The sequence below is a fragment of the Mus caroli genome, chromosome 11 (genome assembly GCF_900094665.2).
Source record: "Mus caroli chromosome 11, CAROLI_EIJ_v1.1, whole genome shotgun sequence".
In the NCBI taxonomy this organism is placed as follows: domain Eukaryota; kingdom Metazoa; phylum Chordata; class Mammalia; order Rodentia; family Muridae; genus Mus; species Mus caroli.
In genome coordinates this window covers 96951193-96971374 of record NC_034580.1, presented here as the reverse complement: position 1 = coordinate 96971374, position 20182 = coordinate 96951193, and the positions used below count along the sequence as shown (strand labels likewise).

Genomic DNA, 20182 nt, shown 5'->3' with positions numbered 1-20182 from the left:
ACTGTGGTCAGGAATGGAAAGCACCTGCCAGGTGTGGCAGCTCAGAACTGGAGACGTCAAGCTTTGTGGCTTGAGTAGCCCCCATTCCTAACCGTCTTTCTTGGGCGTTCAAATGACAGGTGTCGAGCGCCCCCTACATGCGACACGAAAACGGGAATCGTTTGTGTCCTCGGCGTTCACAGCCACCCTCTGACAAAAGTACCCACAGGTCCTTTATACGTGAGAAAACTAGTTCCACTCCTGTGGAGGACTAGCTCTGTGCAACCTTGAGCGGCGTGGGAGATGACCCGGCTCCCACACCACGCGGGTCTAGCTCAAGGTCACGAGTGCTCAAACACGGACCAACAGGGTCTGGCGGCTTAAAGAAAGGACCGCTCACCACTGGCAGCACTGTGGGCCCAGGAGGCGGCGGCTGACCTGTCGCTTAAGGCCGGGGACTGCGACTTCTAGACAGCCGTTACTAGGGCTACGGGGTCCCGGAAGGCCCGGGTGCTCTTCCGGCAGGCTTCTTCCTTAGCCAATCAGCTTTAAGGTCACGCCTCCTCACCGGAAGGAAGCGTTTCCCGGAGCAACCGACCAGTCCGGCTCTGGAGTTTGGTGGCGGGAAAGGCCATGAGTAAAAGCCGGGCCGAGGCTGCGGCTGGAGGTAACGGCAACGCCTGCAAGACTAGGGAGGGGAATGGGAGAGGGGGTCGGAGGTGACCCCCATATCCTACCTCGTCTCCCTCAGCCCCCGGGATCATCCTGAGGTACCTGCAAGAACAAAACCGGCCCTACAGCGCCCAGGACGTGTTCGGGAACCTGCAGAAGGAACACGGACTGGGCAAGGCGGTGAGAACCCCCTTTGCGGGGGTTCCCTCCCCGCTGGACTCCCTTGTTAGGCTTGGGTCCTGCCTTCCTTGTCACAACAGACATCTCCCCGGTCTGGGCTCGCGCTAATTGTTTCACCCTCTCTGCTAGGCGGTAGTGAAGGCGCTGGATCAGCTGGCCCAGGAAGGCAAGATCAAAGAGAAGACCTACGGCAAGCAGAAAATATATTTTGCCGATCAGGTGAGAACTCGAGCAGATTAACGCCCACCTGAGAGCTTGTCTGAGTGAATCTCAGCATTTAGTGTGTTGAAGCATGCTGGGCAGTGGTGGTGCACGCCTTTAATTCCAGCACTTGGGAGGCAGAGGCAGGTGGATTTATGAGTTCGAGGATAGCCAGGGCTACACAGAGAAACATTGTCTCGGAAAAAAAAAAAGAGTGTTGAGGCACCTCACAAAATAATCTAATCAGAGCTTCAGATACTCTTAAATCAGTTGTACGCTGCACGCTGCCTTCATCAGTGTTCATTTGAGCTATGAACAAAGGAAGGCCCTGACTCACACAACTCCTAGTCTCGTTTCTGCTATCGTTTCCTGCCAAATCATTTTTCCTCTTCTTCTGTCCCACTACCCCAAACACATCAAATTTACATTCTCCTACCCAGACTTCTCTCTGGATAATTATTATCCAGATAATATTGAGTACCAGCATCAATATGGCCAATGTTGAATGCTTACTCTCTGCCCCCTAATTGGCTTTCTAGCATTTTTCTGTCAGGAAACCTCTCTTCTCAAACCAGAGATTAGAATGTAAGTCTTTGTCTCTCTTATTTATACATCTGATATGTGTGGCTATTTGTCAATTATATCTGATTACCCCCATCCACCCTCTTTTTTGAGATTAGCCCTCACTATGTAGCCCAGGCTATTTTTTTTTTTCAGTTGTTAAATCTAATGTGTCATCACTGCTCTCAGTCAGACCCTCCTGTCTAAAGTGATGTATTACGGTTTAAGCTTGGATGTTGTATCCAGAATGATCTATCTAAATACAGATTGAGGCTGGTAAGATGGCTCAAGAGCTTCACTGTATTTTTAGACTTTCTAAAGCATTTGGTCTCACTTATTCAGCTCTACTCTGCCATTGAGCTGTATGCCCAGCCAATTAATGTACAGACAGTCCCCCTGCCTCAGCCTTCCAGGTTGCTGGAGTGAGGAGCCTGTACCACTAGCCCCAGCATTCTCTCCCACTGTTGGGTTTAGGGGTCACCTACCGGTGCTTCCATATTTGAATGCCACCTCCCCTGATGTATTTTTCTCTCTGTGCCTCATGGAATCAGCTATATTTCTCTTGGCTGGCAGAACCAGTTTGACACAGTGAGTGATGTAGACCTCCATGGCCTGGATGCCAGTATCGTGGCCCTCACTGCCAAGGTGCAGAGCTTACAGCAGAGCTGCCGACACATGGAGGCTGGTAAGAGTGGGCCGTGGTTTGGAGGTCATAAATTGCTAACAAAATGGTTCCTTGACTGCAACATCTTACTGCAGCTAAGATCCCTTTGCCAGGTGCCTATGGTGTTACACTGAAAGAAACACAGAAGCCGGGCGTGGTGGCGCACGCCTTTAATCCCAGCACTAGGGAGGCAGAGGCAGAGGCAGGTGGATTTCTGAGTTAAAGGCCAGCCTGGTCTACAAAGTGAGTTCCAGGACGGCCAGGGCTACACAGAGAAACCCTGTCTTGAAAAACCAAAAAAAAAAAAAAAAAAGAAAGAAAGAAAGAAAGAAAGAAAGAAAGAAAGGAAGACAGACAGATTTAGCTATGGCTTCTGAGTACAACAGAGCAAGACAAGCCCAGGGGCTCTCCCTGGCCCTGTGATCACACTGCATCTATTATTCCCACTCCTTTAACTATCTGTACAGCACTCGGCTTAGCCTTACAAAGCACTGTTGCTTTAAGATGGAGGAGGAAAGAAAATAGAGTGATGGTGCTCTAAGCCTTTTCTTGAGCTTTTCCAGAGTGTAGAGTCCTATTCTAGAGAGATCCCAGAGCAAGACGCAAGTTGGCCTCCCACCTCTGGGAAGCGCCTGCTGGGCAAGGCAGAATCCCTTCCTCACTCGTCCCCAGTAACTCTTGAGGGCATGTGTTTTCAGAGCTGAAGGAATTAACAAGTGCGCTGACCACTCCTGAGATGCAGAAAGAGATTCAGGAGTTAAAGAAGGAGTGTGCTCAATACACAGAGAGACTGAAGAACATCAAAGCAGCTACCAACCATGTCACTCCAGAAGAGAAGGAGAAGGTGAGCAGGGAGGCTGCAGGCTGCCTGTGCAGGTCTGCAGTGAACAGACCCAAGGAGCTCAGACAAGCACACTCCTTCCTTTCAGGTGTACAGAGACAGACAGAAGTACTGTAAAGAGTGGAGGAAGCGGAAGAGGATGGTGAGTGGGAACCCCAAGGGTGCTTGTGGAAGGGGCAGTCACGGGGAAGTTGGTGTGGGATGATCCTGCCGGCAGGCAGTGCCTTGTACTGCCGCTGCTCATCTCATAGGGAGGGACTTTGTTTCTTGTCAGACCACAGAGCTGTGTGATGCGATCCTTGAAGGCTACCCCAAGAGCAAGAAGCAGTTCTTTGTAAGTGACTCTTCTCTCTTGCTCCCCTGGGATCTTTGCCCAAAGGACTCCTTCATTACTTTCTTTGCCCCACAGGAGGAAGTTGGAATAGAGACAGATGAAGATCATAATGTTACGCTCCCCGACCCCTGAGGGGCCCTTGGTGGAGGTGGGAACAGAGCGTCCCGCGCTGGCCACCTTACTTAATGGCCTTTTTATTCTTGCTGTTCTCCACCTTTGAGCAGTGGACGGTGCACAAAGGCATAGTGTTAGATAGAGGCTGGTGATCAGAAAGGACGGTCATGTCCATTTTGCACAGGCCTCAACAAGGACTTAAAACAATCCTAAAAGAAAGTATTTGTAATATTTATTGTAATATAATTTGATATAAAAATACTTAATTTCCTCTGGATGATCAAACCTCCCAGATATCAAACCTGGGGAAGGCAGTAGGAAACATGGGATAAAAGTACAGAAAGGTGCCATACACCAACATTTGAGACTCCCAAGGTATCGCCCTGGCCTACCCCCAGAAGACTTGAGGATCTCCTGTCCCACCTAACTCTATCCCCAGGCCCCAGGAGAAATGGAGACAACACACTGGTGGGGCAGCTACACGCATTATGCAGAAGAGGCTGGGGCTGCTTTGGAGGTCTGCTAAGAATTTTGGGAAACTGCACGTAACAAAAATGCACTGTGGGTATTTAGAAGAGAAATTCAAATATGTAATGTTGCCTTTGCCTTTGGGAAGACAGGGCAAGAGCTGATGGGACATTGTTTTCCTGTAGCACCTATAGCAGCTGAAGAAGTGGGCAGCAGAACATGAGGGTAGCAGGGTTCTGGCAGCCCTACCCTGAGCTGGCTAGAATACCCTGGCCTTACTTAGTATTGACCACACAGCCTTAGCCTAGGCACAAGGTGGCCTTTTACCCTTCATGGCCATGGGTCTATTTCTTTTCCTTTTTTCCAACTTAAGAACTGCCAAAATACCCAAACTTGAGCCAAGTGTTGCCCAAGAGACCAAGCAGAGGCAAACAATTTCCAAATTATGTATATAGATTGTGAGCAGGAACCCAGTGGGTAGAGAAAAGGCTGAGAGGCTCAGGGTTCTATGAGGCTCCCTGAACATACTTGTCCTAGAGACTTTTCCTAGAAAGGGGAAGGTTGGGTAGGTTCAACATTGTGGGCAATATAATAAATTATTCAGAAACTTTCACAAAACACTCAACCCCACCGAAGCTGGAGTGGGGTTGGGAAAACCAAACACCAAGTAGAAACCAGCTGACCGGTGTGAGGTGCTGAGGCCGGTCTCATAGGCCCAGCAGTTAGTTCCATGGCCACACTCTCAAAGGCCTCTTGTTGGCTGCTCTGCAGGCTTCCATGGGCAATCAGTAGAGTTGGTTTTTCAACTGATGAAGGACACCGATCACAATCTCTCGTAGAGTCTAGGAAAGACAATGTTCAGGTGACACACAGGCCTTTAAGACGCCTGCCTAGACTGGCCATGCTCTTGAAGGCGTTTAAAATAGTTACCCTTAGCTGGGCGGTGGTAGCACACGCCTTTAATCCCAGCACTTGGGAGGCAGAGACGGGCAGATTTCTGAGTTTGAGGCCAGCCTGGTCTACAAAGTGAGTTCCAGGACAGCCAAGGCTATACAGAGAAACCCTGTCTCGAAAAACAAAAAAAAGAAAAAAAGCTATAAAATAGTCACCCAAGGGTTGGCAGCTTGGTGGAGTACTTCCTAGCACTCAAAGAAAAAAGGGCTGGAGAAATGGCCCGGCAGTAAAGCCTCTGGTCACTCAGTCTTTGTGGAGTCCTCATAAAGGTGAAAGGAAAGAACTCACTAAAAAGTTGCCTCTGAGCTCACACACTAAACAAACTGTTTATTTGGGGCAGGGAGGGTACTAGAGAGAGATGGCTCCGTGGTGAAGAGCACTTGCTGCTCTTGAAGAGGACCCAGGTCCTGTTCCCAGTACCCTCATCTGGTGGCTCACAACCACCTGCAAGTCCACTTTCAGGGATCCAAGGCCCTCTTCTGGCCTCTGGCATCAGGCAGACACAGGTAGCACACGGATAAATGCAGACAAAATAAATACCCATGTACATAAAATAATTTTTGTAAAGGAAAAAAGGTCCCTGAAATGGAGTGTTGCCTACTTTTAATTTCCAAATCCCTGAACTAAGATGGAGACAAAGATGAATGTGTCACTGGTATAACTGACATGGTGGGTATGGGTGTTCACTCCAACAGTCCTTGACTGTTGCAGTGTTTGTGTAGAGTATTTCACAATGAAAATGTTGAGAAACATAAAAGAAAGTGGAAAATCTGAGAAAAAACAGCCAGGCCTCAAGAGTAGAAGCCAGCACAATAAAAACCCTGGGGCTACAGGGGGTGAGGGTGTCTTGTAATCTGCAAACTTTCATGTTTCTAGAAACTTCAAGCTGTTGGCTTCCACACAGGACAGCCAAGGAGTAGAGCATCTAATGAGTCACCAATGACATGGGTCAAAGCTGGACCTGGCACTGAATGCTCATATCCTGGTTGCCAGCTGAGACCTTCACTGGGCTAGGCAGCAAAGACAGACAGAGTACTAAGCTTTGTAGACACCCTGAAGAAACCCAAAGGCAGCTACACTTTTCCTGGAGTGTGGTAAGAGAACCTCAGGCACCATGACCCCAACTGCCACATACCTGTGGCTCACAGTGTTCCTCAATCCAGCTGAAGACACAAGCTGAGAGCTCCTGGAAGCTGGCCACAGAGATAGAGGCATTGAAAGACTGGAATAGGGAGTCCATGATGCCTTGAAAGACGTTGAACTTGACCTGGTCAGAGACCTGGTCCTCTCCCTCATGAGGGTTGTCCTGATGTGCCTTCACGATTTGCTCATAGTTCCTGAAAGCATGGAAGCAAACAGGGCTGAGGTGCTATGGCAGCTGTCTACCTGAAAAGCATGGTGGGATAATCCAGTAGGCCATGCCATAAGGGGATTCCTAGGCACCTGTGGGGATGCGTTCATTATCAGCTGGATAGACGCGCCTAAGTCGGAAACAGACCTCTTATCCTGATGGGTGTTTACGTCCTCTATGTCTGTTATATGTAAAAGACTGGTGGGCCAGTCAGCTGTGTCTTACAGTGACTGCCTTGCTGTGTCACCTACATGTGTTCTCCAAAATAGCCTCTGAACAAGAGTGCACTTGACCTCAGCCCTTCCCCCCAATACAGCGCCCCTCTTACACTTTCATTATCTTCAAGGCTGTGACATCCTTGCGCAGTGTGGATACTTCTTCCTCCTGCTTTTTCTTCTCCTTGTGCAAAAACTGGATGTAGTCAATGGCTGGAGTAGGAGCCAAGAGAAGGGTTGAGCACTGAGGAAGTCTGAACCAGGAAGAGGGCTTATTTTGTTTGCCCTTCCCCTATAAACCAACTTTTCCATTAAGGCGACCACACCTGGGTGAGACCAGGTCCTGGCCACTTCACAGACACTACTACCCTCGTATCCCACCCCTTGCCTGGACATACTCTTCTGTAGAACGATGGCTTTGCTGAGTTTTTGGGAGCCAATGGAGAAATCCTGCTGCTGACAGGTAGGGACAATGGTTTGAAGGTCATCATAGCCTCTCTGGAAATAGCAGGGAAATGGGTTCCTTTAGCTCAGGAACAGCAAAGGCTAGCGCACACTTTTGATACCAGTTCTATGCTCAGACTCAATGCACAGAGGGCTGGAAGGAAGAGGTGCAGGCATAGAGCCAGCCCAGCATCCCCACCCCACCCCTGCAGACATCTGGGGCTGAAGGGTCAGGGCAGGGTCCTTCCTTGCTGCCCTGATACAGGCTCACAGTCACCTTAATAGCATCCCTCCTCTTCTGTTCAGCCTGAGTGTGCGCACGCCGCCTCCGGTCTTTGTAGGACTCCTTGTAGGACTCCTGCTGATAATCACTGTCCTCATCATCTAAACTCAGAGATGGAGGAAGGAGAGGTCACTTTAGGGTACACTAAATCCAATTCGCCCACCCTTCCCCGGTTGGAAGAACCTGGTGCCCAGAGATGTTGAATGGAAAGAACCTAGTTAATCTCTGATGAGGTGAAAGACGGTGAGACTCCGGTTTGGCACTGTTCCTGCCACCCCCATATGGATAGCGGAGCTCCCTATCTAGGAAAGATACTAAAATGATGGAAGAGCTAAGTCTCCCCGGGTGTGTGACGGGCTATGTTGCTGCCTACCTGTGTTGGGGACGGAAGAGGCACTGGTGGAGCCGATGCTATTAGCTCTGGACACTACACTCCCCTTGTGGGTGCTTTCTACAAAAAGCCCTGGAAAAAAGAGGCCTCAGTCACTAAGGAGTGGGGAACACTGCCATGCCTTCAGTCACCTATGGGCACAATGGCTTCAAATGTTGACCTCTCGCCATCAACTCCAAAGCCAGCCATCACAGGCCTTCCATTTCATGCTGAAATGCTCCTGTCCCAGGGTCTACACTGCCCAGAGGACTTATTTCTGGCTCACACAGGAGCATCTGGATGCAGTGACTATGACCAGCTGTCACTGTTTCCATCATTTCCCATTCTAATGCAGAGGAACCAGGTGTGACCATGGTTGCTTCCTGCCTATTCTCCAGCTCCACCCTCACTTCTCAAGCCAAGTCCTTGGCGCAGTGACAGTGGACTGTGCTCAGGTGTGGCTCGCAAGACCATAAGAATCTACAGAGCCGAACCAGGAGTCATTCCTGACCCGCAGACAATCGAGAAGGCACTCACCAGGATCCAGGCTGTTGTCACTGTAGGCATACTCGACCTGCAGCACCAAGCAAGGGAGAAGCCTGTCAGACCTCTGCCTCTAGGAAGGCACGCGCAATCCGCAAAAGCTCATACCACCGGTGCAGGGACCACTGAATGGTTAAGCCAAGCCCTGGCTGGGCCTAGGGGGGCGTCGCCCCTTCTGTACGCTCCTTACCGTCCCCGCCCCATCTCCCAGCTATGACCCCCTCGTTCCCGCACACGCCCGTTTGTCTCCCCACCTTGGCACAGGCTGGGTGAGAGCTGTCTTCTCTGCAGCCCCGGGCCCCGGACAGCAGGGGAGAGTCTGGGGATAGTTGGGAAGCCCCGCGTCTTCCGGACCCCCTACGTGCACGAGCCCGACCCGCCCTCCCCTCGCCGGCGTGCGCGTCCGCGGAGCTTGCCTTGACCCAAGGGTCCTCCGGAGAGGCGCCCGGCTCCGTCATCGTGAACCTACCGAACCGGAAACAAGCCAGCGGACTGGCCCCCAACCTCCAGGAAGAGGCGAGGCTCAGTCACGTGATCCAACCCACCAATCCGCAATTGTAGTCGTGAGCGGTGCTATAGCGCTGCGCTTGCGCTGCTCCAGTTGTTTTTTTTTTTTTTTTTTTTTTTTTTTTTTTTTTTTTTTTTTTTTTTTTTTTTTTTTTTTTTTTTTTGCTGCTCCAGTTGTTAACTGAATGATGGAGGAGGCTAAATCTGGCCAATTCGCTTTAATGTAAGCAATGTCGGCCCCTAAGGGTCCCCACTGGCCTCCGAATGAGAATCTTCAATGGTGGCGGTTTTCTGTGCAATGGAGCACCTCCAAAAAGATTGTCAGAGGGGCTAGAAGTGTAATTAGTTTAGTGGTAGAACCCGAGTGAGAGTCCTAGCATCTGTCTGAACAGTGTGACACCTTGTACGCACGCGCACAGCTGGCCCGCCCAGCAATTGCTGCTGGGTCAAGAACTTCTCCTACATCACATGATCTGATCCAAGGGGGCACAAAGCCACCTCCAGCATCGGTCTCCCAACACTCAGCAGGTGCAGGCCACTAAGTCTTTATAAAAATGCCTTTTAAGCTTACAGTAAAGTCTATAACATACTCAAAAGCACATAGCTAGTCACTGATAGGTTACACTTTACAGCACTCCTTGGCTTCCAGCTCAGACCTTGCCCCTGAATTTGGAGTCTAACGTTCCAAAGATATCTAGAGTCACTGGAGAGGAAACAGAAACCACACAAGCAGCACTTGGAAACATCTTTAATTCAGTTACTGGGTCCAGACTTCACCAAACCCATCAACACTAGGTAGACATCACATCCACCACCAAAAAGCGGACAGAACCTGAGAGCAGGTCGCTCCCCATTAGCTGTGTCCTCATTGCTGGACAAATTCCAGCATGCTAGGCGGACTTCCAAGCTTCTCTCTGTGTCCTGCACAGCTTAGCTTAAAGCCCCTGAGGCCAGACAGAGGGTAAACATCGAGGCCCCCATTTCTCCTCACTATTAGATTTGTTAGTTCCAAGGGCCAGTTTGGCGCCATAGGAAATCCATTGTCAGTTCCTGGTCTGGTGAGCCTTAGGGAGGCGCTTCTGTAGAAGATTCCACGCCTTTTCCACCTTTGGCCAGGCCAGAATGATACAAGAAAAGGCAAGGTCAGAAAAGCTAACCACTGAACCTTCCCTCCCCACAACCTAACCTAGTCTTTCCCTTTGCACCAACCTGGCGCTGTGTGACATGTGACTCCCACAAGGTGCTCAGAACCACGTTGCTCTGCTCTACCAGCTGCTGGCCGCTCATCTGGCTCTGCAGCCGGCTCTGAGCGGCTGCCTCACTCAGCCCATCCCTCTCAACAATGCGTCGAACAGCCTGGGCAATGGATGACACACGGGTCAGGAAGGGTCCTAGCTCAGTCTGCTGGATCAGAGCAGGAGACCGTCTGCAGTGGGCTCAGATGGGGTGCAGTGGGGTCCAGATACCTCAGTCTCAGGGATGACGACGGTCCACACCTCATGTACCATACTCTGCCAGCCAGCTTCAAGCAGCATAGCGGCGTCGATCACACACAGAGTTTTTCCTGTGAGGAGACACTAGTCACTGCCAGCAGCACCTTACGCTTGCTGCCTGTCAGTGCACCAAATGCTGTCCTAGGTGGCGAATGGTCTGCCTGGGGCCAAGGAAGATCCCAGAGGGCGTTGCGGCTTAACTGTCCCACTTTGGCTGCTCCCGTCATCCCTCCCACTCACCCTTAGCCACAGCCACATCCATCTCCTCTCGGGCCAGCTTTGCGATAACTGGCCACACAATATCTGTGAGGATCTTCATCTGCTTCTGGGGAGGGGGACAGAGGGAGTGGGCAGAGGTTAACTTTCCTGAGAAATACAGCTGTGAGGCAGGGGGGTGGGAGCAGATGAGCAGAGACTGATTTCCTGTGCCAGACTAGGGAGTGCACTGGTTCCCGCCCATGGATCTGGTGGTGGCGGTTGCAGAACTCCTGAAGATGTGTGTGTTTACCTTGTTCCCAAACACCCGGCTGCCCAGGACCTTCCTATTGATGGTGCCATCTTTATGGAGAATATCTGGGTGACAGAGAAAGAAGGCTAAGCAAAGAGGTCACGCCGTCTTCTCACCTCAGGCCACTTCCAGCCTTCTCTGGCTAGTACCTGTTCCAAAGGCCTCCACCACAGGCTGGTAGGCAGGACCCCCGGGAGCATAGGCCCGATGGCCCAGATGGTCGCTGTCAATGATGTATGCTCCCAAGTTCTTCAGCCGCTGGGCCACCGAGCTTTTCCCAGAGCCACTGATGCCTGTGAGTCCGAGCACGTAGAGACCTGACGGGAGCTCCGGCCTCTCCTAAAGACAGTAAAAGGGAACCTCAGTGACCAGGCAGTTCAAAAGCTCAGCTTCCAGTGGAGGGCCTGTTTCTATCCTTCAGCATCTCACCACGCCCAACCAGCGAGAAGGAAGAAAGGCTTACATTTGGAGGCTGAAGCAGGTTTCCCAGGATTCGCTGGCGAAAGCTGGAGGAGCTGACCTTGTCCTCCTCGTTGTCATTGTGACTCTGGTCCTTCAGCAGTTGTATCTGGTACAAAGCAAGTTCTTCTTTGCCCTGAGGTAAAGGGGAGGAGAAGGAAAGGAATAAGAGCTAGGAGAAGGCATCTGGAGCCCCAGTCTGCTCTCTACCTACCCCTCGCCTCCTCCGTCCGACTCCACAGACAAGTTCCTGAACTTGACAAGTTCTTCCACCCTCAACCCTCCCTTCCCTGCTCTGGGACCACAGCACTTCTCACGGGCCTCCCCCTCCCAGCCCCTCTGCCAGGTTCCTTCGGGAGTTACATTCTCAAGGCGGAAGCGGTTGACAGCCATCCCCCCACGGTAGGTCTCCTCGCTGACCACCAGGAACTCCAAGGTGGGGTCGGACCCAGCAGGCCCATAGGGATCCAGCAGGGGGATGAGTTCAAAGGTCAGGGAGGGCTTGATGTCCACCAGGAACTCAGTCAGATGCTCCACGCGCTCTGCATACGGCTGGAGCAGCTCGGGGAGCAACTTGCCTGAGGAAGGAGCAAGGGAACGGTGAGATCTTTCCCCATTTGGGGAAGAGTGTCCCATAGCACTGAAATCCTCCCAAGCAGTGGCAGCAAGAAAGGGTGAAACAGGGACAGGTTTGGGGGGACAGAAGGGGAAACAAGCATCAGTCACTTTGAGAGCTGACGTGTACCCCAAGAACAAGTTAAGAAATGCCTACAGAGCAGTAGTACCAATAGGTATCAGTTGGTGGAGAACCCCCAAGAACTACTATATTCTTAGAGTCCCCTCACTGTTGGTGGCAGTGCTGGGTCACCCCAGTCATCTCCTATCCAATCATCTTCAGCGTTTCAAACCTCCGAGTTGGACAACCATGAAGTGCAGAGTTCTTGGTTCCCATTTGGGAAGTTCTAACTTCAGTTAAAAGGTGACTGAACCCCAGACTAAAGATACCACATGTATCCATTTAACCAACAAACGTCCCTTAGCAATAACAGAGTGTCAGGCATTGTGGCAATTTGGAAGGTTGAGAAGTGGCCCTACCCTTCCTTGATCTTGGCATTGGGGAAGACAAGAAAATGTGAAGGCTGCCTTCCATTGCCCTAGTCCAGGGTCCCTTCACTCACTCTTCAACAGATCTTTGTCCGCTACTCCCACCACAAGCTGCTCCTGAGCCAGTACACATGCAACACTGAGCAACACTTTGTGGGCATTGTGCAAGCGGTCAAAAGTGCCACCCACGGCCCCACGGTGGTAGCCACGCACAGGCTGCCTTGGAGATCTGGCAACCGGGGAAGCCGGCCTTATAGTAGAGGGTAAGAGGGCATTCGGGGGCTCCAAAGGCAGCTCTCCAGTTCCATAATCCGGATATAGCAACACAGAAGCCAGCTGTGGAGAACAGCTGTAACAACTGGTGGCATAACGCTCTAGCTGTTGTTTAACAGGGTTGTACTGGCTCCCGTCCAGGGTCTGGAAGTCCGTCAGAACCACTTCTGGAGGGTGGGCCAGATTCTGGACTGAGGACAGCACAGGGAGAAAGGTGCTCTTGGTTTGGATATTGGTCAGTAGAATTCTGACGTCCAGGTGCCTGTGCAGGTCGGCACCAGTGTAGAGGTGCGTGATGAAATCCAGAACCTCAAATGTGGCCTGCACAGGGCTGGCCTGAGGCTGAGCGGGTCCCCCCAGGTTCATGCCCGGCTGCAGGTGCACATAAAGGGTGTGATTCACCAGGCGGGACGCCGAGGTCAGGATGGGAGGCAGGCGTGCGGCCAGGGTGGCCAGCGGCGTTGTCAGCACCAGGAGGCCTGAGCGGAACACGGCCATGCTCTCCAGGCCTGCAGACAGTCAGGGAGACGAAGCGAGAATGACTAGGCAGGCTGAGGCCGAGGCCTGTAGGGGATCTCGGACTCAAGAGGGACCTGGAGCAGGGCAGGGGGGCGTTCGCTGAAACCGGAATCCTGGCAGGGGGAACCCGCCAGGAACCCCTGAGTCATGGGACTGGGGCTTCAGGAATCCCAGCCCCTCTTGTTAGGCTGAACCGGCCATCTGCGAAGACTCGGAGGCGGGGGACTAGAGGGGACGCTGTGGCTCGGGCTGCTTCCCTACTCAGTGAGTTCTTGGGATTCTGCTTCTACTTACACCGCCGTGGAGGCGTCCTAGGCTGCAGCCCGGAAGTACTACCCACCAGCCTCAAAGCGTGGAGCTACGGGAACTCAGAGCAATCAAACAAAGCATGGCCCAGAGACTCCTGGGGCGGGGCGGGGCGGGGCGGGGCGGAGTGGGGCGGGGGAGCGGGGCGGGGCTGAGGGCAGAGGCTTCCGGGCTGAGCGAAACCCTGGCACCGAATCCACTTAGACGAAGCGAGCAGAGCGAGCTGCAAAGCCCTTTTTGCCGGTGTTGTTTGCTTCTTCCAGTTTGCCAGGAGGAGGTGGCAAAGCCAGGATCGGGAACAGTCCGATCGCTTGTTCTGAACCAATGTTCCGAGCGATGCTACTAGATATCTCTACCCACATCCCCATTTCACACACGGGAAATTGGTTTTCTGAGTGTTTTGGGACACCTAGAGGCGAAGTCTGGTGCCTGCGCGTTGTGTAACCCCGTGCTTAGGTTTGCAAGGATAGTTCATTAGCGCTTCGGGGGATCTCTGGCCCCGGGGTGGAGGAAAAGGAAGAAGACCTAGAGGTCCGGATTCGCGGAGAAGTTAGTGAGGACTGGAGAGGTAATGAAGTTGGTAGTGGCGGACGTGGAGGGAAAGCTAGACGCCCATCAGAAAACATCTCAGATCCACGGAGATAGCGAAAAAGAAAGCAAAGCAGGCTCTAGATTCCTGTAAAGGGCCGAGCGCCGCGCCGATGTGTGTGATCCCAGAACCTTTGCTGCAAGTTTGAGATCAGCCTGAATTATCTAGCAAGGCCCTGGACTGAGAAGAGCGGGAGTTGCTGTAGCCAGACAGAAGGAGAGGAGACTCTTGTGCTGTGGTCCAGAAATCTGGCCTTGTAAAGTAACTAATTTGTTAAGGAATCAAGATTCTTGCAGGAGGCAGTTCAAACTGGATTTTAGAGAGGCGTTTAAGGGAATCAAAACATGTGTTAGTCATACATTTGGCACAGTTACATTTTGTATTTGTTTGTTTGTTTTGAAACAGAATCTCACCGTGTAGCCCACACAGTGTTGCTTTTATTCAATGAGTGTCTATTTAGTGCACTGTTTTAGGTAGAAAGGAGAGAACAGAGAACAAAGTTCCCTCAAGTAGATGTGTGAAGGGTTTGGGATGGTGTCAGTGCATAATAAGTCCACAATACATCTGGTGGTGATCAGACAGTAAATAAGATTTATCAGATGGAAAGACTCAGGCTGGAGTGCAAGGGTTACTTTTTCAGGTTGGGTAGCTCAGGAAAACAGCAAAAACCTGACAACTCAGTACAATCACAGACCAGGGAAAGGGAACCAGTTAAAAGATGGCAACTGTAGGCACTGGTGGCGCACACCTTTGCTCTCAGCACTGGGGAGGCAGAGGCAGGCAGAATCTGAGGCCAGCCTGGTCTACAGTTTCAGTTCTAGGACAGCCAGGGCTACAGAGAAACCTTGTCTCAAAAAACAAACACAAAGAAACAACAAAAAACAACTGTCAATGAAGCTTTTAAGGAGGTCATGAGATCAGACGTGTATACAGATGAAAAACAGAAAGGATTCAGGGGCACATGGATAAAGCCCAGAGAACCCCATTCAGATCCCTGGAACCCAGGTCTTCCCTTCATGTCCTCTTGTAATGCCAGCACTAGGCAGACAGGGACCTAGGATCCTGGGGCCAAGCTGTTAGTCTAGACAAGCTGGAATCATAGGCTCCAAGTCCATTGAGACTCTGGGTCAACAAATAAGGAGCAACTCAAGACTCCTGACTTTAACTGTGGACCTCCACACATGTGCACACACACACACAAACACATACACCTGCCCATACACATGGGAACACATGATTATGTGTTAGTGATGGGGACCACAAGCCTGCCCCTAGTTTCACAAGGAGGGGAGAGAGAATTAAACATTTCAGTCGTCCTTAGTAACATAGCAGTTTCAAGGCCAGCTATTCAACGCTATTCAACAAAACTCAGTGGTGGTTGTTAAAGCCGGTCCCAACTTGCTGGCTTATGGGTTAGAAGCTCTTACAGTTCAATCCTGAAGACCTGAGTTCAATCACTGAACCTTGTAGTGGGAGAGAGTACACACTTGTCACCTGATCTCCGTGCTCTGTGTGACTACGACGATGGAATGTGTCCCCCTCCGCATGATACATGATAATAATAAATAAATTTATTGGAAGAAAAAAAAAAACCTTAGCCTAGCACCTTGGATATCAGCCCTCTCATCTTGACCCATGAAGATGCTGGCACTATTTCAAATGATTCTGAGAAGTGTGTGGTTGCACACATCTAAGGTTCCAGCACACAGGAGGCAGAGGCAGGTGGATCCTTATAAGTTACTGGCAACATAGGGCTACATAGTGAAACCCTGTCTTAAAACAAAACACATTCTAAAATAAGAAAAAAGAGATCCTGGCTTAGATCTTTTGCTGGTAACATGAATTGTCCTGACCTGGTTTATCTGATGCAGACCATCCCAATTCTGATGCCACCCTAGGGACTGCACATTCAGGGAGGCAAATGAGGGCGCTGGAGGCCTTATCCGAGACCCCCGAGACCCCCGGGACTTGGGCCCCAGCCTTGGCATTCTCCTGGGCCTGCAGATTAGAGAAGGCTTCTCGGTGCATGGCCGCGACATAGCTGCTGCCACTGGGATCCTCTGTGCGCATTCGGGCCAGGGGTAGGAAGCGGTTCGTGGAGAAGTAGCGCAGCGCGGGCTGCGGGGCTCGCATTGCAGTCAAGAAGAGCTGAAGCAGGAAGAGCAGCAGTGTCTGTGGGGCACCCCTGGGTGTGTATTACCACGCCCCCACCCAGAAATGGCGCCCGAGACTCCGTTTGCACTTACCTCCGTCACCTCCTCTGGGTCCTGCGCCTCGCTCAGGGCTTGCTCATAACCACGCAGGTAGTGCGCAAAGAGGTGGCAGGTCTGGGCATCTGCTCTTTCCAGAGCCCCGCCGGGGCCGCCCACCAGCTTTTCATAGAAGGCTGTGTGCACTGCCCCACACTCGATGAGGCTCACACTGCGGGGAAGGGGATGGGGTGACGCAACAGCAACCGGTTAGTAGCAGGGACCACAAACTTGGCCCTGGTTATGCAAAGGGAAGGCACCGAAAGGGGCTGAATGAACGCTGGAAGCAGATGCTGGCAGAACTATACAGATTGCAGAACTGAGTGTGCTAGGGAAGGGTTCCCACGTCCATTTGGGATCCAGTCACCTACCCGCTCTGTTTACTCATTCCCATATGCCTTAAGAGCTAGGGTGGCTTGTGAAGTGAGATAAGCTGTGCCAAGCGCCCTGCATAGTGTCTAGCATACATGAGTTGGAGAAGGAGGGCCAGAGGCAGAGCATCTGCAAGATCTGGTGCTGGGGTTCCCAAGCATTAGAAGGTCCTGGAAGGGTGGTAACTCACTGGACTCCAAAGAGCGGCAGCAGGATCGCCAGACTCTCGCACAAACCTTCGAGCGCAAACTTGCTGGCACAGTACACTTCGTGGAATGGCAGTCCTAGAAGGGGAGACAAGGTTGCAGAGGCCCTACGGCTCCTCACTGTACTCTGAACCTCTTACTCTGCCCCTTTCGCTCACCCATCAAGCCTCCCACACTTGCGGTCACCAGCACACGTCCAGAGTGGCGCCTCTTCATGTCTGGCAGAAAGGCCTGCAGCATCCGAATGGTCCCAAGCACATTCACGTCCAACACAGCATCCACAGCGTTCAACTCATGCGCTTCCAGCGGCCCAAACAAGCCGCGGCCAGCATTACAGACTGAGGGGAGAGAGAACAGACCCCATTTGTACACCGCTCTTTCTCCTCCCCCACCGTCCTCCCATGTTCCTTGAACTCGGACATAGTTTGGACACTGGAGGGTAAAGACTCCTATCGCATGTTTCAGGGCTCACCCAGTACATCCACACGACCCTCAGTCACGCATGCCTGGGCAGCAGCCACAGATTGGGAGTCTCTGACATCCAATTCCAGTATCTCCAGGGAGCCAGGAGGGCATCCTTGAGCCCTCGCGGCCTCCAACAATGGTCCCTGTGCCTTCAGGTCCCGCAATGTGGCATAAACTAAAATTTGGGAGAGCATGAAGATTCATCATCGTGCTTACCTCTGGGGGCTCTCCCCTGGCCTCCAGGTCTTTCCCCTCCTATACCTTTGAAGCTCTGGGAACGGTCAGAAGCCAGGCGAACAGCCAAGTGCATGCCGATTCCGGAGGAGCAACCGGTAATGAGCACTACCGTGGGGTCCATGTGGGACAGTGCTAAAGTTCAGAGCGAGCAAGCGAGCATGAAGGGTCCTATTGGCAGGCTAGGACTGAGTATCTGCTTGGCTCTGCTCCTGCCCACAGTGGCCCCACCCCTTGTTGTGTCTGCTGGCAATCTCAAGGCTGAGTCGGGCCCCTGGAAGGCTTGCCCCAGCCTGGTGTGGGTCAAAGCTGTTAGTTGATCAGGGGATGGGTTGCTCTACAAGTAACAAGCTCTATAGGTAGTAGCAGCTAGATCGGTAGGTTCAAACTGATTGGTGCTAGGCAGATCTGACCACAGGGGAAACGCTTTTACACTTGGTCTTAGCCAAAAGGCCGAGAAGCAATGGGAAAACCGCTTCTGTCCAAGGACCTTCTTGGTTGGTTTTGAGACAACCAAGTAGATACTCCGATCCATCTACCTCTGACCCACCAACACCGGGATTAAAGGCAATGGCCTCGTTTTTAGTTTTTTTTTGGAGATAGACTACCTTGTATTCCTACCCTAGGCTGCCTTCAGACTCCTTATGGAGCTGAGGTTGGCCTTGAACTTCTGCCTCTAGCTTTTCAGGGTTGTTATTCCAGGTGTGTACCACCACACTCTCAGGGACAATTATAACTACCAGCTTGCTGCTCTACAGCTTCTAAGGTTGGGGACCAGACTTAAAATGGAGTTGAAGTGAGGCCTGGGAAGTGAGGCCTCCATACAAAGGTCCACATGTGCACCCGAACCCTTCCAGACACGCCAGCAATGTCCAATACTTTAATGTAATAGGCCAGGTGGATTCAGCACTTTATTGATAACAGAGAACGGTACTTTAAGCCCCAAGTCTGGCATGGAAGAAAGCACCTCGTTTCCCTCCAAGCCATCACTGTCACTCACTGTCACACCCTGGCTCCTTCTCCCAGGCACATTCTGGGCGCATTCTGGGTTTGTTTGGATTTGAGGACCTATTCCAGCAGGTTCCTGGGATGGCTGATCTGTCACAAAGAGTCAGGCTGGGGGTGATATTTGAGGAAGATCTTCTTGGAGAGGTCCACGGTGTCCCCTTGGGGCTGACTGGGATACCTTTTCTTGTTGTAAACGAAAGCCTGCTCAAGTGGGAAAACGTTCTTCTCAAACTCGTGCTGTTGGAAGGGGACACCTCGGGCTAGGCTGTGAGCCAGAGTCCCCAAGAAGAGGCACCAGCGAGGCTGGTAGTAATCAGTCACCAGTCCTGCCAGTTGCTTATTGGCATAATCCAAAATGTTGCCCTCAGGCCCCCAAAGGGTAATCTGGTAGCGGCTGTTTTGTTCATAGAACTGGGCCTCGGCCTCACTTACGGCCGCTTTCCGGGCCTGATCCAACCAGGTACCCAGCAAGAAGTGGCTGCTGCTAGCCAGCAGCTCATCTAGTGTAGGCAGGAGTTTATAGACCAGGAGGCCTCCAGCCCTGAGCAGGAGATCAAGCTCTTGCTTCAGGTAGGCGGTCCTTGCCTCCTCGTAGCACAGGCTGACCAACTCCTGCACCGCTTGGCGGGTGACATCCAGCAGGTCATAGCGGAAGGCTGGGCTGGTGGTCAGGTTTGGAGCAGCTGTTAACAGCAGTCGCCAAGCCTCAAATACATCTGATCTGTTGTACCAGACAGCGGTACTCATCTGTAGGGATGGCCGCTTGACCAGTGGGCTTCGGTTGTGCCCATTGCACGCCTCCCCAGAGCAGTTGTAGACACTCCTGAGTAGGAGCCTCCAGGCTGCCATGGCATCAGGCTGGGAGACCCCGTATCGGCGGCTGGCAAAGCTGCTCACCCAGGCCATCAAATCTGGTACGGGGTCCTTGCGCCAACCCAGCTCAGCCATGAGAGCATAGACCACTTCATTCTGGCCAATGCCCTCAGGGGCTATGCCGGTGCCGACCATGGTAGAGTTAGGGAAGAGGCGGGCTGCCTGGGGGCCTCGGTTCACATCCTCGAGGGCTCCAAACAGGCCATGGTTGCCCCCAAAGTTGTGGAGCATGCACCAGATGAAGGGCTGGCCATGGAAGGAGGCTGTGTGCATGTAAACAGGATGGCTTTCAGCAAACAGGTCCAGAACTAGGAGACGACCACGGGGCACGGCTTCCAGCACAGCCCTGATTTGAGAGGGGCCCCAGAACTGGGGCTGGTGCTGGAAGAGCCAGCCTTGGAGCAGCCAAATAGCATCAGGGTCCACTACAGTGGGGAGAAGACAGAGAGAGGCAATGAGAGAAGTGGTTTTGTTGAGGAAATCGGGCGATTATTATAGCTCACGCCATCCCCCGTGACTGATCCACCTGCCATTCTGCTGTAACTAGGGCTCCTCTGCCCATCTTGTCTCCTGAAACTCCAGGACACTACTGATCTAGCGTCTTGGCTATCAGAGCTACTCAGAGGAATTAAGACATGGATGCCTGGGCCCCAAATTTTGGACCTGCCAATCAGGACATCCACAAGTTGGGCCTGAGAATCCTTATGTCCAAATACTGGCATATTTGGGTTTACATAAAGCTTAACTGCGGGCTGGAGAGATGGCTCAGTGGTTAAGAGCACTGACTGCTCTTCTGAAGGTCCTGAGTTCAAATCCCAGCAACCACATGGTGGCTCACAACCA

At 52.1% G+C, this 20182-nt stretch overlaps 5 protein-coding genes across 8 annotated transcripts in view; 1 reads left to right on the top strand and 4 right to left on the bottom strand.

The window, feature by feature from the left end:
- Positions 1 to 470: 470 nt before the first annotated feature.
- Psmc3ip (PSMC3 interacting protein) lies at positions 471 to 3823 on the top strand. Its single transcript, XM_021176504.1, has 8 exons — positions 471 to 646; positions 731 to 831; positions 961 to 1050; positions 2167 to 2278; positions 2956 to 3101; positions 3187 to 3240; positions 3373 to 3432; positions 3508 to 3823. Exons 1-8 carry the CDS (start codon positions 613 to 615, stop codon positions 3562 to 3564), a joined length of 654 nt encoding a protein of 217 aa, XP_021032163.1. The 5' UTR covers positions 471 to 612; the 3' UTR covers positions 3565 to 3823.
- On the bottom strand, positions 3757 to 8685 carry Mlx (MAX dimerization protein MLX). 3 transcript variants are annotated; one of them, XM_021176499.1, is made up of 8 exons: positions 8429 to 8685; positions 8169 to 8205; positions 7635 to 7724; positions 7256 to 7362; positions 6933 to 7032; positions 6648 to 6747; positions 6104 to 6305; positions 3757 to 4856 (listed from the first exon to the last, which is right to left on the bottom strand). In XM_021176499.1, exons 1-8 carry the CDS (start codon positions 8630 to 8632, stop codon positions 4800 to 4802), a joined length of 897 nt encoding a protein of 298 aa, XP_021032158.1. In that variant the 5' UTR covers positions 8633 to 8685; the 3' UTR covers positions 3757 to 4799. The 3 variants fall into 3 exon arrangements, with proteins under 3 accessions (XP_021032158.1, XP_021032160.1, XP_021032161.1); XM_021176501.2 differs by having other exon boundaries at positions 8591 to 8673; XM_021176502.2 differs by lacking the exon at positions 7635 to 7724 and having other exon boundaries at positions 8591 to 8673.
- A 728-nt stretch (positions 8686 to 9413) lies between these two features.
- Coasy (Coenzyme A synthase) lies at positions 9414 to 13457 on the bottom strand. The gene is made up of 10 exons (XM_021177490.1): positions 13332 to 13457; positions 12320 to 13027; positions 11505 to 11719; positions 11146 to 11277; positions 10832 to 11021; positions 10683 to 10747; positions 10415 to 10499; positions 10148 to 10245; positions 9891 to 10037; positions 9414 to 9787 (listed from the first exon to the last, which is right to left on the bottom strand). Exons 2-10 carry the CDS (start codon positions 13014 to 13016, stop codon positions 9725 to 9727), a joined length of 1692 nt encoding a protein of 563 aa, XP_021033149.1. The 5' UTR covers positions 13017 to 13027; positions 13332 to 13457; the 3' UTR covers positions 9414 to 9724.
- A 1301-nt stretch (positions 13458 to 14758) lies between these two features.
- Positions 14759 to 17613, bottom strand: Hsd17b1 (hydroxysteroid 17-beta dehydrogenase 1). 2 transcript variants are annotated; one of them, XM_021178364.2, is made up of 6 exons: positions 17486 to 17613; positions 17232 to 17399; positions 16918 to 17097; positions 16744 to 16837; positions 16179 to 16353; positions 15477 to 16080 (listed from the first exon to the last, which is right to left on the bottom strand). In XM_021178364.2, the coding sequence occupies exons 1-6, from the start codon at positions 17580 to 17582 to the stop codon at positions 15751 to 15753; spliced, it is 1044 nt and encodes a 347-aa protein (XP_021034023.1). In that variant the 5' UTR covers positions 17583 to 17613; the 3' UTR covers positions 15477 to 15750. The 2 variants fall into 2 exon arrangements, with proteins under 2 accessions (XP_029339770.1, XP_021034023.1); XM_029483910.1 differs by lacking the exon at positions 17232 to 17399 and having other exon boundaries at positions 14759 to 16080; positions 17441 to 17552.
- A 724-nt stretch (positions 17614 to 18337) lies between these two features.
- Naglu (N-acetyl-alpha-glucosaminidase) overlaps positions 18338 to 20182 on the bottom strand; it is a 7690-nt gene continuing 5845 nt past the window's right edge. Inside the window, exon 6 of the mRNA XM_021177543.2 lies at positions 18338 to 19764. Coding sequence (XP_021033202.1) covers positions 18560 to 19764 — 1205 coding nt within the window. The 3' untranslated portion in view covers positions 18338 to 18559. The remainder of the gene's footprint in view (positions 19765 to 20182) is intronic.